Source organism: Bombyx mori, chromosome 11, assembly GCF_030269925.1.
Source record: "Bombyx mori chromosome 11, ASM3026992v2".
NCBI lineage: Eukaryota > Metazoa > Arthropoda > Insecta > Lepidoptera > Bombycidae > Bombyx > Bombyx mori.
In genome coordinates, this window is record NC_085117.1 from 3,521,816 (window position 1) to 3,540,495 (window position 18,680).

The 18,680-nt window shown below is 42.4% G+C and overlaps 1 protein-coding gene across 4 annotated transcripts in view; it reads left to right on the forward strand.

Annotated features, from left to right (window-relative positions):
• The window catches only part of LOC101746229 (nuclear pore complex protein Nup98-Nup96), a 47,398-nt gene that overhangs the window by 4,910 nt on the left and 23,808 nt on the right, over positions 1 to 18,680 (forward strand). For 3 of the 4 annotated variants that reach the window (XM_062671001.1, XM_062671004.1, XM_062671003.1), the window contains exons 4-23: positions 753 to 959; positions 1,316 to 1,462; positions 2,197 to 2,330; positions 3,180 to 3,315; positions 4,070 to 4,156; positions 5,005 to 5,094; positions 5,920 to 6,011; positions 6,903 to 7,044; positions 7,211 to 7,339; positions 7,651 to 7,767; positions 8,667 to 8,763; positions 9,182 to 9,294; positions 9,630 to 9,763; positions 10,446 to 10,576; positions 11,950 to 12,059; positions 13,247 to 13,280; positions 13,471 to 13,559; positions 15,208 to 15,250; positions 16,322 to 16,446; positions 17,155 to 17,247. In XM_062671001.1, the coding sequence (XP_062526985.1) occupies positions 753 to 959; positions 1,316 to 1,462; positions 2,197 to 2,330; positions 3,180 to 3,315; positions 4,070 to 4,156; positions 5,005 to 5,094; positions 5,920 to 6,011; positions 6,903 to 7,044; positions 7,211 to 7,339; positions 7,651 to 7,767; positions 8,667 to 8,763; positions 9,182 to 9,294; positions 9,630 to 9,763; positions 10,446 to 10,576; positions 11,950 to 12,059; positions 13,247 to 13,280; positions 13,471 to 13,559; positions 15,208 to 15,250; positions 16,322 to 16,446; positions 17,155 to 17,247 (2,250 nt within the window). The remainder of the gene's footprint in view (positions 1 to 752; positions 960 to 1,315; positions 1,463 to 2,196; positions 2,331 to 3,179; positions 3,316 to 4,069; positions 4,157 to 5,004; positions 5,095 to 5,919; positions 6,012 to 6,902; positions 7,045 to 7,210; positions 7,340 to 7,650; positions 7,768 to 8,666; positions 8,764 to 9,181; positions 9,295 to 9,629; positions 9,764 to 10,445; positions 10,577 to 11,949; positions 12,060 to 13,246; positions 13,281 to 13,470; positions 13,560 to 15,207; positions 15,251 to 16,321; positions 16,447 to 17,154; positions 17,248 to 18,680) is intronic. The other variant, XM_038013893.2, reaches the window with a different exon arrangement.

The following is an 18,680-nucleotide window of genomic DNA, read 5'->3' on the forward strand; positions in this document are numbered from 1 at the left end:
ATTAAGCGTATATAGACTAAAATACAGCGAGAAATGGAATTTATTAACCAGATTATGCACTGGCTAACACCCCAAACAAGCCCCTCCCCCAACACCCCCTCCCCAACACTTAACACCGCCTCTCCCCAAAACCCCCACCTCAACATGATCCAATATGAGCTTGACTTGCTGTGGTACCCACCGTACAAGATTTGAGTAAGTTGAGTTAACAGTTAACAGATTGCAGTCCCTTTTATTTATTTATTTATACATACAATTGATTAATCGTTATTTTTAGTTAAATTTGCTTTGGCTCGTTGAAAATGTATGAATTAATTTTAGTCACAATTTGCTCAAGATAGAAAGTGGGGCGAAAAGAGATAGATGGATTATGAATGTGATAGATGTTGGAATGAAGTGTTTAACAGATGGACTGCCATGTAGGTCACCGGTGCCCTACGCGGCGCACTGAAGTAATTATGTCAATTTACTGTTACACTCTGGATTTCTTAACTATGCCTTCTTTTGTTTGGTAATGTATGTTTTTAGTCTTTTAGGCGTCTTAGAAATAGATTCCTTCACAGTATCTTCGGATTCGTCTTTCCCAGAGTAGATATTCTGGCACCTTAGTAATAGAAATCGAGGTAATTACTTCAGTGCTTCACGTAGGGCAGTGATAACATACACAGCAGTCAACGTGTTAAACAAGTCTGGTTATGGAAAGGGGTTGAATGAACTCTTGGCGGTTACATTTTTGGTGTTTTTTTTTTAAGGTCTCTTCGCGAACAATACCTCTGGTGGTGGTCTTTTCGGGAATCCCGGTCCCTCGACATCGACTTCCGCCTTCGGGACGAGCACCACTGGTTTCGGCTTCGGCGGAGGTGCTACGTCCGGTGGACTATTCGGGAATACCTCGACCGCTGGAGGGGGTTTGTTCGGGAACACGCAGGCGACACCCTCGTTTGGAGTCAAACCGACAGGTCAGTTGAGATTGTTCTACATACCACACCTTTAGAATTGAAGTGGCTTAATCAAGAATTCTGGGTTTTTTTGGTAAATCCCAAAAAAATTATTGTAGAATAGTAGCTGTTTTACGATTTTAATATTTTAAACCTTAAATTTTGAGGTTTAAAGTGCTTGAACGATGAAGAGTTCGACGAACCAACTAATCCATAGACACAGCATACTGAGTTTCTCGTCGGATATTCACAGTCGGTCGCGTTTTTGATCCGGTGGTTGATTCTTACTGCACTTGCTGTGACAACCCGGCAGCGACAAGAACGACTAACCTTGGATAGTTCAAAGAAGCGAACAATAACATTTGAGTTTGGTACAGGTTTCGGCTTCAGCGGCTCGACCACGACCGGAGCGACCACCGGGAACCTGTTCGGCACGCCGGCGACCGGACCCGGCGCCGGACTGTTCGCGCCCCAGGGCAACACCATGTCCGGCGGGGGACTGTTCGGGGGGAACACCAGCGCTGGTCGGTGACCTAGACTTAGCTGTTCTTATATATCGCACCTTTAGAATTGAAGGAGCTTCATTCAAAAGTCAATCTTTGCGCTGAGGCCTGAGGGAGGCCTATGTCCTAAGCAATGGACGTCTGTGGGCTGATAGTAGAGAATCTAAGCCCTAAACACGTCATTACGGATCCTCCAGATACATTAACGGTGCTTTTAGGTACCTCGAGCACCGGTCACCGTACTCGTCGAGCCCGTCGCTTGCGACGAAGAGCTCGTCGAGTAAATTAACCCATAGACACAGCCCACTGAGTTTCTCGCCGGTTCTTCTCAGTGGGTCGCGTTTCCGATCCGGTGGTAGATTCTGCGAAGCGCTGCTCTTACTAGGGCTAGTGTTAGCAACTCATCAGGCTAGAGACCTGTAAGCCCACCTACTTGTTAAGGTTACGCTAAAATGGCCTCTCAAGGCCTACAGCTTAGGTAGAAACAAAAACAGTTTATAAGACAGTTATCCCGTTAAAAAAGTGATTATTCAATTTTTTTGTTACCCAACAATTTAATTGTAATGTTCTATGCCTGTCTTTAATATGTTTTATTTTATTTTAAAATCTAATTGCTTTATACGAAAAGTTAATTTTCATTTAATGTAACTTTGTGATCATCCCGTAGAAATTATTACAATTGAAATGTCATATGCATCATGTATGTCATGTATAAGGTTTTAACAAATATTTTGTATATATATGTGTGTGTGCAGGTGCTTTCGGTCAGCAGCAACCCACAGGGACCGGCCATGTCAAGTTCAACCCAGTTGTTGGGACGGAGGTGGTGATGAAAAATGGCACATCACAGAACATTAACATCAAACATCACTGCATAACTTTCATGAAGGTATTATTTGACAAAAAATCGCTAATCCTGATTACCCTAGTAAGGATAACGGATCAAACTGTTTAAAATATTTAATTGTCATTGGTCCTTAATAGGTATGCCAAATTTCGAGTTAATCCGACGTTTTGAAGGGGGTCAAAATCATGTTCAAAGATTCCGTTACATACTAACATACGTATGAAGCTAATAAAAGCGTATTAAAAAGTCGCGTACTAACCGAAATGCCGTCGAAATGGCGCCGGCGCGTCTTATTCGTCGAAGTGCTTTTTTTTTTAAGAGGTTTTATGACCTGGTAACTGAGACCTTTAAGTCATGTCTTATTTTAATTTATATTATTCATATTTTTATGAAAAATGATATTATGGAGTGAAATGAAATGAAGACGACTAATTTGAGACATTAATCAACTGGGATGAAATTAAATGAAATGAATTGAGATGATATGGGATGAAATATAATCTCAGTATAAAATGCTGGTCATTTACTAAGATTTTTTCAGTAGACTTTTTGGACGATCCCGAGAAGTTACGTCCAGCGGCTTTGTTTCATTTTCCCACATTTGTGCACTTTCACAGATATTAAACAGTTAATAAACCACCATTATTACACATTTAAACCCGAAGAAACACTAAATAGACAAAATAAAACAAATCACACAACTTCACTCCTCGCGTTCCCGCCAAAAAGTCCCGTCGAAGTGCTGAAGAGACAAGATGGCCACGTTTTAATCTATTGTTCCTCGAGTGGAGGACATGTTGAAAGGGGCGTGGCTTAGTTTTGCACACGGAACTGAGATGTGCGAGTTGACTTTCTCATTCGCCAAAACACAATTGTGTTTTTTTTTTTTAGGAATACGAAGGCAAAAGCTTAGAGGAGCTACGTTTGGAAGATTACATGGCAGGGCGAAAGGGTTCAACTGCCACCACGGGGATGTTCGGAGGTTTCCAGCAGACAACAGAGAACAAACCCTTGTTCGGCAGCACTGGTTAGTTGTTCAAGAGAAGTAATTAGATTAATTTGCTCCGTCTAATTGGGGTTTTAATGTATAGCATTTTTTCAAGCCTCTCTCTGGTTGATATAGAAATGGCAGGGGCTGGACCCAGTCAAGGTCTAATTTCGGGTGTGAATATTTAAAACAAAAACTACAGTACAAAAGTTTTCGTTTTTACTGTTGGTTGGGCTTCTTGTGTGTGTCTGCACGGATTGGTATCAATCACCGCCCTGCCTATTTCTGCCGTGAAGCAGTAATGCGTTTCGGTTGGAAGGGTGGAGCAGCCGTTGTAACTACACTGAGAATTTAGTACTTATATCTCAAGGTGGGTGGCGCATTTACGCTGTAGATGTCTATGGGCTCAAAATCATAGCTGGTGATAAAATTTCAAAGAAGTTGGTACGAGGAAGTGTGAGTGCTGATTGGAAACGGTGACGTCATTCTGCCGGCATCGACGAGTCCACAGACCTCACTATCGTCATTGACCACACAGTCCACTTAGTTTCTCGTCGGATCTTCTCAGTGGGTTGCGTTTCCGATCCGGTGGTAGATTCTACGAAGCACTGCTCTTGCTAGAGTCACTGTTAACGACATCGTCAGGCTTGAGCCTCGAGAGCTTACCTACTCGTTAGGGTAATAAGTCTCCCTAGGTTATCAGCATAGGTAGAGGAAAAAAGACCCCACGCACTCCACCAAATCGATAGTCACGTTGGTTGGGTCGTCATTTTTCACCGCCTTCCGTTTCCAGGTTTCGGCCAGCCAGCTACCACGAGCGCCCCCGGCATGTTCGGGACGGGATCCGGCCTGGGGACGTCCGGGGCATTCGGACAAAACAGTAACTATTGTTTTACTGTTATATATATATATGAATAGTTTTAGGATGAGGGTAGATGGAAGTTGAAAGAAAGAAATCATATATTCGCCAAGCATAGTGAAAATTTGTTATTACATAAGTTAAAAGCAACGTATAATATGCTTTGTTATTATTTGACATGCGAATTTTAATGCATTGCAAGATATTATGATATTATATAATTTACCATCTCATATTACTTTTTTTTGACCTAGAGCTTAAGGAGGTTCGGCTTGGAGGTATATAGGAGACTCCATGGTCGAAGGTGGTGAGGCGAGGTACGGAGTTACCGCGGTCAACTCTTTAATCAGACGTGGGGCTTTCCCAAGACTCGCCTGGTCTGTGTCCTGGTCGAAGGATGACCTCGTGACTCAGTTCACAATTGAGTTATAAATCCGTGCGAGATCCACAGCGCAATTTCAGCTCTAGAGTATTAGCAATTAGTCTTAATATCACTTATCCATATCTGACGGTCTCCCGTCACGCCCTGTATAATATATCGAGGGGTGAAGGGCTATTTAGTTTAAGTGACATTTTTGCAACTTTACAGGAGAGCCATTTAAAGCTTAAGCATTTGGAAGAAATATTCATAAATAACAAAAAAAAGCTTCTTCAGCAGTTTTTAATGGAGTAAACTAAATTGAAATTCAATTAAAAACTTCGAACTGTTGATGCTGATACCAAATAAAACGTAGCTTTAATTAAAAAAGATAAGCGTATTAAGCGAAATGTCGCTTAAATAAAATAGCCTATCACCATTCAATATTATTTACAAAAAAAATATCGTATACGTGTTTTGATATTTTAAACTCTATTCCCAACACGTTAAGGTACATTCTCGTTTGGCGGCAACACGAATACGACGACCACGGGCCTCTTCGGTGCAAACAAGCCGCCGGCTTTCGGTACCAGCACTGCGGGTAAAGTATATGTTTATGTTTTTTGAACTATCCGACGGCTCACCTAGATTAATACAGTAAGAGTAACGCCATCTGTCATCAAACACCAGAAACGAATATTAAAAGAACTAGTAACATCGAAATGCTCGAGAAGTGTAACGCCATCTATTATCAAATAGCGGAAACATACATCGAAGGTACACGCTTTTTTTTTTTTCTCTTTTTTATTGCTTAGATGGGTGGACGAGCTCACAGCCCACCTGGTGTTAAGTGGTTACTGGAGCCTATAGACATCTACAACGTAAATGCGCCACCCACCTTGAGACATAAGTTCTAAGGTCTCAGTATAGTTACAATGGCTGCCGCACCCTTCAAACCGAAACGCATTACTGCTTCACGGCAGAAATAGGCAGGGTAGTGGTACTTACCCGCGCGGACTCACAAGAGGTCCTACCTACCACCAGCAATATCGAGAACGCTCGAGAATTGTAACGCCATCTATTATCAAATAGCGGAAACACACATCGAAGGTACTCGATTTCTGAGGCATGTTCTCAACGATTATAGGGATGTCGTAGCGACTATAAAAGCGTTGCTGAGACGGCGTTGTACTTCTCGAGCGTTCTAGATGTTTCTAGATCCTTCGATATTCGTTCGACTATTCGACGATAGATGGCGTTACTCTAACCGGCGTAACAATAAGTACGTTTGTCAGTTTCTGGTACCCATGGTTCAGGGAATTTTAATTTCGGGCCGGATGTAATTGCGTTATTTATTTTGTGTCTTGTGATGGATACTGATATATATATATATATATATTTTTTTTGTTTTTTTTTTTCTTTGCAGGCTCCACCCTGTTCAATACAACGACGACACAAGCGCCGGCGTTCGGCGCCAGTACTAACACATTCGGGTTTGGCGCCAACACGCAGAATCAGGTCAGCAGAATTAAGGATAATAATCCTTAAAACCTTTGGAATACTGTATTGAGGCGGGCAGCGGCCTCACTCCGCCCCTGGCGTTGCCGAGGGCCACGAGCAACGGTAACCATATACCAACAGGTGGGCCGTAAGCTCGTCTGGTTAGAAGGACAAAAATATATTTATCGAAGGGTGAAATGATATTCGGTTTAAGGGACTTTTCTCTTTGTAATTAAAGGTCCGTTTTATTTAGTATCGACATCAACAAGTTCGATGTTTTTAATTGAACTACAATTAAGTTTACCCCGTTGTAATAGTTGTACAAGTTTTTTTGTTATGATATTTTTAACCGATTTAAAAAAGGGGGGAGGTTCTCAATTCGACTGTATGTTTTTTTTCTATGTTTGTTACCTCATAACTTTTGACTGGGTGAATCGATTTTGATGATTCTTTTTTTATTGCTGGAAAGCTGACGCTTCCCGTGTGGTCCCATTTCAATTTAGTCCAGTTCCGATAATGGTATCCATGAGAAAACCATATAAGTCTTAAATTTGCATTAAGTACGTGCGCGACAAATAGATAGATGAATAACTCAATAACTCAATATCACGCCAACCGATTTCGATGATTATTGTTTTTAGTGTATATTAATTTGCTTTGGAATATCTTCTTTTTTTTTCTATTTTATGTCGGTTTTTGCTGAAGCATGTCTATTTACAATTATTTCGAACTAGAGTTAGTATTACCAATAATAAAGAGTAAATTAGCTGAAATATTTTTTATACGTGTGATCGAATTCTACTGTCTGTAGGCAGCCAAGCGTATCGTTTATACGATAGTAAGTGGGCGCTCATGGTGGTGATGAGTGCTTGAGTTCAAATATTGATTTTACGAAATTATTTGTTTCAGTCAACTGGTATATTCGGGGCGAAGCCGGCAACCGGAGCGTTCGGCACGACGCCGGCCAGCTCGGGCTTCGGTTCATTCTCGGGGGGCGGAGCACCCTTCGCTGCCAAGACGACGGCTCCGGCGTTCGGTACCACCACATCCGGTATTTTTTTCTTTTTTTTGCCTTTTTTTGTGTGCACAATATATATTAAATAAATAAATACGATCGAGACATACATCTTATGTCTTGAAGTTCTGATGTCCATGGGCCGCGGTGAGCACTGAACCCGCTGCCCGGCGTGCTCACGGTCAATGTGTTTCGTCCACAGCATTCGGCAGCATGGCGCCTACGTTCGGCAGCGGCACGCAGGGCGGGGGCCTGTTCGGGCAGGGCACGGCCTTCGGGAAGCCGGCCACCACGCAGCCCAGCTTCAGCTTCGCCGCCTCGCAGCCCGCCGGTACGTATAGCTGGGGGGAGGGGGTCCCGCGCGGCACTCGGCGCTCCGTACTTTCAGGGTCTTCATCTGCTAATTCAGAGGCTAACATCATTGCACCCAAATGCCTCGTTGTTAACCATCCTCGAATCCCCCAACGTATTTTTTATAAGTTTGCATTTTTTTAGCTACATTGAACATAGCAAAATATATACTGCGATAAGAAATCACTTTTGCATATTTTATCGAAACCACTTTCGTGAAACTGGAGTTTAATATGCATCACACTAATTTCGTAACGTAAATTCGTACTAACGCTATCGTGTCCCCCTCAGCGCCGGGGCTGGGGGCCGGGGCGGGGGGCGTGTTCCAGGGCAAGCCCGCGGCGCCGAGCTTCGGCACGCTCGGGCTCGGCACGTTCCAGCAGCAGCCCGCCAACACGTTCAAGACGGGTGAGAGCTTCACTACATAGTATAAAACAAAGTCGCTTTCTCTGTCCCTATATCTGTCCCTGTGTATGCTTAAATCTTAAAACTACGCAACGGATTTTGATACGGTTTTTTTTTAATAAATAGAGTGATTGAAGAGAAAGGTTTATATGTATAATAACATTCATTAAATAGTGGAGAAATCAATAATAAATTACAGTTTCCGAAGCGAAGCGAGGGCGGGTCGCTAGTTCTCTATACAACGAACCGACCCGCGACCACGGAGGTCTCAAAAGGCACGTGGAAGTTGTCGTGGCCTAAAGGATAAGACGTCCGGTGCATTCGTGTGTAGCGATGCACCGGTGTTCGAATCCCAGGCGGGTACCTACCAATTTTTCTAATGAAATACGTACTCAACAAATGTTCACGATTGACTTACACGGTGAAGGAGTAACATCGTGTAATAAAAATCAAACCAGTCAAAATATCCTGGTGGCCCTGCCTATTTCTGCCGTAAAGCAGTAATGCGTTTCGGTTTGAATGGCGGGGCAGCCATTTTAACTACTGAGACCTTAGAACTCATATCTCAAGGTGGGTGGCGCATTTACGTCATAGATGTCCATGGGCTCCGGTAACCAATTCACACCAGGTGGGCCGTGAGCTCGTCCACCCATCTAAGCAATGAAAACGAGGCTTGATGAGAGTACTCAGGGGTTTGTTGATGTCGATAAGCAACGGTCACCACCAGGAGGCCGTGAGCTCACCAGCCATTTTTTTTTTTTTTGGCAAAACGTCCCAGGAAAATTTGCTTGTACCGCACGATGTTATATCGCTGTGGGGGTCGGTGTATACAGTAGCAGCAGTGCTTGGTTAGGGGTAGTTGTTAAGACGGAGGACGTGATCTAAGTAAGGGTCGGTTGCAGACGGCGTGCTGGGCGGCGGAATGTTCGGGAACAACAACGCGCTGGGCTCCGGCTTCGGTTTGGGCTCGATGAACGCGAACAACAGTCTGCTGGCGAAGTGAGTGTGATGATGATATCGAAGTGTGAAAGGCTATTTGGTTTAAGCGATACTTGTCTTTGTAATTAAACGTCCGTTTTATTTGGTATCAGCATCATCAACAGTTTTTTTAATTGAACTTTCAAAAATGGCTGAAGAAGCTGTTTTGATATATAAAAAAAAATCCAAATTTTTAAGCATTAAATGGCTCTCCTGTAAAATAGTAAAAAAAAATCGCTCAAATCATATTTGATTAAAAGAAAAACAAATTGATTGAAAGCTATTGCTTTTCACCCCTCGATATAATTAAGTTTTATTTATTTATTAGTAAATACAGTGGCTTTCAAACTTTTTCACTGGACAAAGCATTAACATAGTCTTTATAAGTAGGTATGACATTTTACCCCAACAGCACGACTAATGCTATATTTTCTTACAGCAACAGCTTATCCGGCGCCTCTGCTGGCGGCAACGTGCACGAGCAGATCCTGACGATGGCGGCCCGCCCGTACGGGGACTCGCCCCTCTTCAAGGACCTGCTGCCCGATTCGAGTGAGTAAGCAGAGTACTTATGTCGTTTTTGCAGCGACCTGTAACGTCATATGTGGGTGAATTAGCGACGAGCCGACTCGAAATAACAATGACATATTATGTGCTCTAAATACTCCTAAAGGGAAGGGGGGTCAGGGAACCTGTGTCTCAGATGTAATCTCAGCATTATAATTACTTAAAGGTCGTCTCGGCAGCGACGTCTGACGTCATACGTGTCAAATGTAAACACAGTATCATCATTACTTAATTAAGCCCCGACAATGCTATACTATTATATTATAGCGTAGTCTGAAATCGGCTTTAACGTTTCTCTCTCTCTGTGTGGCACGTGACAGCAACGGCAGCCGAAGACATACTGAAGCCGACGAACCCGCTGGCGCTGAAGGCGGTCCTGGACGGCTCCCATTCCGCCTACAGGATCAACTCGCCCACCTCACGGGTGCAACCCAGGCAGCTGCCCGTACATAAGGTTATTTATTTATTTATTACCTTAAACAGGTTAACGGTGATGCGTAGAGAGGAGATGCATGTGACTAGATGATGTATGGAAATGGTAGTGCAAGGTAGAGGGGGAAGAGGTCGACCGAAGAAGACATGGATGTAGTGTGTGAATGACGATATGAGAGAGAGAGAGGAGCGAGTGTTGAAATGACGGCTGATTGAGAAGAATGGGTGGTAGTAAATGGTTATCGGAGACCATAGACATGAGATGTAAAGTCTCAGGTTAAACGCTACAATGGCTGCCCCGCCTTTTGAAACGCATTACCGTTTCATGGCAGGGCGGTGGTACCTACCCGCGGAGACTCATAAGACGTCCTACCTTCCACTACTTACGCAAATTATTATGTTTGTATTTAGGCAATTTAAGATAAAACTAGGATCAGTAACTGCTCTCGCTGGAGTAGCGGCAACGACTGCCTATCGTCACGTAACTGGAAATGGTATCCTATATAATAATAATAAATATGATTGATCTTATTATTGTCCTTTGACTTCATATTTTAAGCAGGGTGGTCGCGTTCGCGCTGCCATATCTAATCCGTAGAAAGAATCGAGCGTGTCAACCAAAAAAGGACGCAAAATCAGTTTGTCTCTTTTTACAAGCCAACAGCTTTAGTAAATAGAGGGACTAAATTTTGTTTTGCTTACAGAAGTCGCTCTTCGACGGCCTAGAAGAATCGGATTCGAGCTTAGAAGACAAGCTGTGCTTGAAGCCGAGCCGCAAGCGTCTGGTGCTGCGCGCCCGCCCCGCCGACGGACAAGACGAGGGACGTACCAACAGGTGAGGCTTACCGTCGGGACGCAGTGTCGTATGGTGATGTAATCTTCCTAACTTCTAACACAGTCCTCCTAACTCCTAACCACAATCCTCCTAACTCCTAACCACAGTCCTCCTAACTCCTAACCACAGTCCTCCTAACTCCTAACACAGTCCTCCTAACTCCTAACCACAATCCTCGTAACTCCTAACCACAGTCCTCCTAACTCCTAACACAGTCCTCCTAACTCCTAACCACAATCCTCCTAACTCCTAACCACAGTCCTCCTAACTCCTAACCACAATCCTCCTAACTCCTAACCACAGTCCTCCTAACTCCTAACCACAGTCCTCCTAACTCCTAACACAGTCCTCCTAACTCCTAACCACAATCCTCGTAACTCCTAACCACAGTCCTCCTAACTCCTAACACAGTCCTCCTAACTCCTAACCACAATCCTCCTAACTCCTAACCACAGTCCTCCTAACTCCTAACCACAGTCCTCCTAACTCCTAACACAGTCCTCCTAACTCCTAACCACAGTCCTCCTAACTCCTAACCACAGTCCTCCTAACTCCTAACACAGTCCTCCTAACTCCTAACCACAATCCTCGTAACTCCTAACCACAGTCCTCCTAACTCCTAACACAGTCCTCCTAACTCCTAACCACAATCCTCCTAACTCCTAACCACAGTCCTCCTAACTCCTAACCACAGTCCTCCTAACTCCTAACCACAGTCCTCCTAACTCCTAACACAGTCCTCCTAACTCCTAACCACAGTCCTCCTAACTCCTAACCACAGTCCTCCTAACTCCTAACCACAATCCTCCTAACTCCTAACCACAATCCTCCTAACTCCTAACCACGGTCCTCCTAACTCCTAACCACAATCCTCCTAACTCCTAACCATAGTCCTCCTAACTCCTAACACAGTCCTCCTAACTCCTAACCACAGTCCTCCTAACTCCTAACCACAGTCCTCCTAACTCCTAACACAGTCCTCCTAACTCCTAACCACAGTCCTCCTAACTCCTAACCACAGTCCTCCTAACTCCTAACCACAATCCTCCTAACCACAATCCTCCTAACTCCTAACCACAATCCTCCTAACTCCTAACCACAGTCCTCCTAACTCCTAACACAGTCCTCCTAACTCCTAACCACAATCCTCCTAACTCCTAACCACAGTCCTCCTAACTTCTAACACAGTCCTACCAACTCCTAACACAGTCCTCCTAACTCCTAACCACAATCCTCCTAACTCCTAACCACAGTCCTCCTAACTTCTAACCACAGTCCTCCTAACTTCTAACACAGTCCTAACACATTAACTTTACCTACACGTGTGTATTTCAATTGGTATATGCTACAAATGCTCCGTGAATCGTTTACAGATCATTCGAGCAACCCTCCAGTGGGCCGGGCCGCACGCAGGACTCCGTCGACCAAGTGGACAGGTCCGCCGACGTTAACCGTAACAAGTCCACGGCCGACACAGAGGAAAGTAAGTTTAGAAATTTGATATTTCAAAATCAATTATTTAACTATATAATTAAGTAGATTAATTATAAGAATTAACTAATTATAGAACTATCCTATTAATACTATAAACGCGAAAGTTGGTAAGTATGTATGGATGTATGTATGGATGTGTGTTTGTTACTGTCAGGTCTAGATTTCTACAAAAGAATTTTTGTATTTTTTTTTATTGCTTAGATGGTTGAACGAGCTCACAGCCCACCTGATGTTAAGTGGTTACTGGAGCCCATAGACGTCTACAAAGTAAATACGCCACCCACCTTGAGATATAAGTTCTAAAGTCCTCAGTATACTTACAACGGCGCAATACTGCTTCACGGCAGAAATAGGCAGGGTTGCAGTACCTACCCGCGCGGACTCACAACAGGTCCTACCACCAGTAATTACGCAAATTACAATTTTGCGGGTTTGATTTTTATTACACGATGTTATTCCTTCACCGTGGAAGTCAATCGTGAACATTTGTTGAGTACGTATTTCATTAGAAAAATTGGTACCCGCCTGCGGGATTCGAACACCGTTGCATCGCTACATACGAATGCACCGGACGTCTTATCCTTTAGGCCACGACGACTTCATAATTCAAAATTCATTAAGATCAATGTAAATTACAGTTCCCGAAGCGAAGCGAGAGCGGGTCGCTAGTTTTTAAATATGAATAGTCGATTAGTGGTACTAGAACATAGGAGACAACCCCACAGACAAAGCCCACTGAGTTTCTCGCCAGATCTTCTCAGTGGGTCGCGTTTCCGATCCGGTGGTTGATTCTGCGAAGCACGGCTCTTGCCAGGGCTACTGTTAGCAACATTATCAGTTTGAGCCCCGTGAGCGCACCTAAACGTCAAAGAGAAACTGAAATAGCCTCTCAAGGATATTAGCATAGGTAGAAAAAAAAAGGAGGCAACTAGAGCAGTTTGCAGTGGCTTGGCCGTGCCTCCTGTATTGCTGATGTCCAAGGGCGATAGTGACTGGTACTGAACACACGATTTAATCACGTCACTCGTGAATCTGTGTTTAAGTTAGTAGTTCCCTAGAGCAGACTGTACCTGTCTGCGAGATCCGAACACCGGCTGACTCATCACACAGTCCACGACAAATTCATACAGTTATTTTATTACTAGTTAGTCAATAAATTTGTATTCCTTGTTTCAGATGGCGATTTACATCCAGACAAGCACAGCAGGTGGTAAGTGAATATTTTGTTTTCTTTCAAAAGGAATTAGGAAAATAAAATTTGAATACAAATAGATCTAATTTAAGTAGCCCGTCATTGAAAACGTTAAAATTAATATAATGACAATAAAATTAGTGTCTGCGATTCACGAAGGGAATAGTTTCTTCACTTTAAGCGTTTTTTTTTGTTTTTTTTTTTTCAGGATCAACTCGCCAAAGATCAGCGATCTGTGGACGGAGCGCGACCACAAGCCCGACGCGCAGCGGACCAACAGGATGTACCCCGACATCGGTGTGTGGCCCCCCTAACGCCCCCGTGTGGTCCCCAACGCCCCGTGTGGCCCCCCCTAACGCCCTCGTGTGGCCCCCCACACACACGACCGCACACACATGCAAAAGTAGAAATATTGTCGTTTAGTGAATATTTAGTGTAACCCCTTGAGGTTACTAGAAAAAAAGGAGGAAATGCGTATTTGAAAGGACATGGGCAGTGGCCGTGCAATGTATGGAGAGCGCTCCATATATAGCACGGCCCACTAAACGAAGTTCAAGGACAGTAATGAAATTTGGTTTAAATAACAGACTATATTATATCTTTTTTATTATAAACAAATTAAAATCAATATTGTTCATGGGGATACAGATATATTTAAAAAATAAGATAAGAATTTTAGGTTATATCATATGATTTTGCTGTCAATATATTGACACTTTAACATCATCATCAGCTTAAATATTATTTATATTTCTATACTTTATATTACAACAAAATGTTATAAGCAGGTATATCGCAACGAAACACTTAATAATATCCCCAATGCGCACGATTGCGAATACGACTGATCAAATGTAAAACGTCAATAAACATTAAACAAGCATAGGTTTTTTTTTGCTTAATATCAATAATAATTATTCATCCATGTAATGATTTATTCTACGGATTTAAAAGTATAAAAATAGATTTTTGCTTAGATATAATGATTTATATTAGTTTTAAAATCCATTAATTAAATATGCTAATATATTATTTTGCTAGTTTTTTGCAATATAATGTTTTTTTGTAAGAAGATTTAATGTGAATTGTTTAAAATATAAATAATAATATATTTTACCTATGGCAACTCCTTCAATATTATAAATGTAGCTTAGTCATACTAATTTTTTTATTTTTATTTATGATTTAATTATTCCACCATTAAAATACCCTTAAATTTTATAATAAGTATGTAAAAATTAAATGTTTATTTTCTATAAATATTTCATTAATGTCCTTGAGAGCACTAGTTGCTGGGTCGAAAATGGCCCATGTCCTTTGTTAATAAACAATTTGTACAATGTTCATCTCCTATGTATAATGGCTAGGTGATAGTGGCGCTTACCGCGGCGTGAGGGGGGTCGCTGGCGAGCGGAATGACCCCCCCGGGCCCCCATCGCCCGCCCCCCGGGGACCGACCCCGTCCTACTTCCAACGTTGGGCGGCGGTCAGAGCGTGACCGGGGGCTACCTTAAAGTGCTAACATTTTCACCAAACTTTAAGTTTATTGCTAGCAAATTTCGGGAAGTCGCTTAACAAAATTTCTTAATTATTACAATTTTAAAGAAAAAAAAATAAAAATCATCGCTTTATGATAAGGGACCAGACAAGGGCCCGTGGCTTACTTTCACGCGGCCCGCGACGCATGTTTTAATAAAAAAAATATTTTGGATAATAAAATTCTTTGTTAAAACATTATAATTAATATTTGGTATAATATTATCGTTATTCTTGTAACATTCCATTACCATTTGAAAGTTAAGCTATATTTTACAATTTTCTTTTTACTTTTTTTTTTCTGCGACCCTCCAGCTTTTGTAGTAAATTTAATTAGCTCGTAAAGGTATGCAACTTAGACAGCTCTGCTTAATGGGAACAAACACAAATATATTTTTTTTCCTTACAGAAAAAGAAGTGTCCGAACATATATCCGAGAGACGCGCCAGCTGGTGAGTCTGTGCTCATTTAGACTCAACATTATAACGGGACTTTTTGGCGGGGGAACGCGAGGAGTGAAGTTGTGTGATTTGGTTTATTTTGTCTATTCAGTGTTTCTTCAGGTTTAAATGTGTAATAACGGTGGTTTATTAAATGTTAAATATCTGTGAAAGTGCACAAATGTGGGAAAATGAAACAAAACCGCTGGACGTGACTTCTCGGGATCCTCCAAAAAGTCCACTGAAAAACATCTCAGTAAATGATTACCATTTCATCTCATCTCATTTAATTTCATGTGATTTTACTCCATATTATAATTTTACATAAAAATAAGAATATAAATTATACATAAATAAGACATGACTTAAAGGTTTTAGTTACCAGGTCATAAAATCCCTTAAAAAAAACTATAGTAACGTCAAGGGAAGCGAATATCAAGCCGGGATGTGGAGCTTCTACACATATTTGAACATATATCACAGTGGATTGGTAGTTTAGCTGGGTAGAGTTGACGCCTTCTTGTATTATATATAACAGTGCTCTCGTGAGATGGTGTTCCGGTTTGAAGGTTGGGAGCCCGCAATGGAATGCAACCAAGATTGGCACCTCATCTAGGTTCTAACACCTGTAGATTTCAGTAACCGATTACTATTAGGTGAGCTGTTGGCTTACTGGTTATAGGACGTCTTGTGACTCCGCACGGGTAGGTACCACCGCTTTACCTATTTCTGCCGTGAAGCAGTAATGCGTTTCGGTTCGAAGGGTGTATCAGCTGCTGTACTGTTAAAATTGAGACCTCAGAAATCTTGTCTCAAATTAAGTGGCGGTATTATGGCTGTTGATGCCTTTGAGCTCCGGTGACCACTTAATACCAGGTGGGCCGTGAACTCACTGATGGTGAGTGGTTACCGTTGCCCATGGACTTCAGCAATGCCTGGGGCAGAGACAAGCCGCTGCCTACTGTAGAGACTCTCCACAAGCCTCGTTTGAAGAAAGACATGTCATAGCGCTCGGGAAACACCGTTCATCCATCCATTAAGATTGCCAGATTACTAACGAGTATTACCTAACTCCCTCGCCAGGCTGAGCACGAAGCCGCTGCGTGCGGGGGCGGCGCGCGGGGCTGCGGGGTGCGCGGAGAGCTCTGTGCGGGAGCTGGGGGGGCGGAGCGCCTCGCCGGAGCGAGACCGGCTGGACTCGCTGTCCGGTGAGTCCGCGCGCGCTGATAGACACCTGTCCGTGCTATTTATTATCTATACTAATATATAAATCTACAGTGGTTTTTACGGATGTTCCGTTATAACTACTGAACCATGCTTCCGATTGACTTGAAACTTGGTATCCATGTAGAAAATACATGTACTTAATGGATAGGCTAATATTTATATGAGTGTTGAACTCCCTACACAAGTTGCGGGGGCGTTAATGATAAGAATCTTTGTGGGGGTGAGAAATAATAATGTTAATTTTAAATGCTCAGCGATGCGGGCGAGTACGGCTAGTGATATTATAAGTGTGAAAGTTTGTCCGTTTGTCCTTCTTTCACGTCGCGGTGTGTTTTTTGCAAGTGCTAATGTCAGTTCGGGAAAGTGACATAGGCTACCTTTTTTGTCCTTTTAACCTATATCTGTACATATATAAATTCCCATAGTAATCCAAGCAAGTGATCCTCGTTTGGAGCCGGATAACCGGGTAAGGCTTGTCACGTGTTATTATTATTATCATTATCAGTAATTCAGACTGCTACGTTTTCCAATAGTAATTCGTTTATACGAATTACACTTAAATTCGTTAAAATAATTCCGTTTGTGTTAAGTTTATTTATTTATTTATTTATACATATAAATACAGAAACAGTGATGAAGTTAAATATCGAATACAAAGGAATATGAGCTTTATCGTTCACTGCAATAAGGTACATCGATACAATTCTGCGCGCACCGTCGCGGCGCGCTGGCGGCGTGCTCGAGGTGCGAGAAGATCGCCCATCAAATATCCGGAGTTTACGGTTACCATTTTAAACTAAAAAAACGTCGTAGACGCCGTATCGATTGCGACACGAAAACCGACCGTATGCGTAGGCCAATAGAGGCGTTTATAAACGGTGACGTAATTGTTCAATATGTCGTAATCGATGCCGGTTCGAAGTTGAGGGTAGTTTTGTCGAATGTAGATATTCAGGACATTAGTAAATCTGTTGATCCTCGACCCTGGTGGTCTTCTTTACCACCGCCCCCTACTCCTGCCGTGAAGCAGTAATGCGTTTCGATTTAAAGGGTGGGGCAGCCGTTGTAACTATACTGAGACCTATAACTTATATGTCAAGGTAGATGTCTATGGGCTCCAGAAACCATTTAAAACCAGGTGGGCTTTGAGCTCGTCAAACCATCTAAGCAATAAAATAAATGTCTGGTCCCACGGTAGGAAACTACAGCATCCAAAGCACAGGACCTGGTACCAGTCGGACTCACCAGCCCTTAAGCCTAGCCGTCCGTTCTAGCCAAGCGACAGGATCTTAGTCCTTCCCAGTATCCTAGGTCCTTCCTAGTCCTAGTATTAATTTAGTATTAGCTCTCAGTATATAGTGTAGTTTGGTCATATATAGTTCATTTTTATTTAATTGTGCTAAAGATATCAGGAAATGGTAGTGCAAGGTAGAGAGGGAAGAGGTCGACCGAAGAAGATATGGACGTAGTGTGTGAATAACGATATGAGAGAGAGAGGAGTGAGTGTTGAGATGACGGCTGATAGAGGAGAATGGAATACAAAAATTCGCTGTGCCGATCCCACCTAGTGGGGTAAGGTGGAGACAAAGAAGAAGAATTAATTCCTCTTCACATTGTGAAGGTTCTAAATGGTCCACAGCTTACGTGGTCACGAACTATAAAGTCGAAACGTCATAGGATACTTTATGGTTGTAGTAATAAAGGCGAGATTAGAATGGACTAAAGTACTTTAATGACGAATAGTCTTAATGAAGCCACCATACAGGGTGCTTGGAAAGAATTTCCCAAAAACTCTTATGTACAGTTTTAATAATCTATACTAATATTATAAAGCTGAACAGTTTGTTTGTTTGAACGCGCTAATCTTAGGAAGTACTGGTCCGATTTGAAAAATTCTTTCAGTGTTAGAGAGCGCATTTATTGAGGAAGACTATAACCGCTGCGGAAACGATTAAAATTTCGCTAAAATAATGTATGCCGGAATTGTTATACTTAAATCTTATTATCTTGAATCAGATTGCTCTTGTGATGCTTGGAATGCTGTGTATAAGAGATGCGACATCTTCAACATTAATCTAATATATAAAATTCTCGTGTCACAATGTTCGTTCCCATACTCCTCCGAAACGGCTCGACCGATTTTTATGAAATTTTATATGCATGTACATTTGGTCTGAGAATCGGCCACTATCTATTTTTCATACCCCTAAGTGAT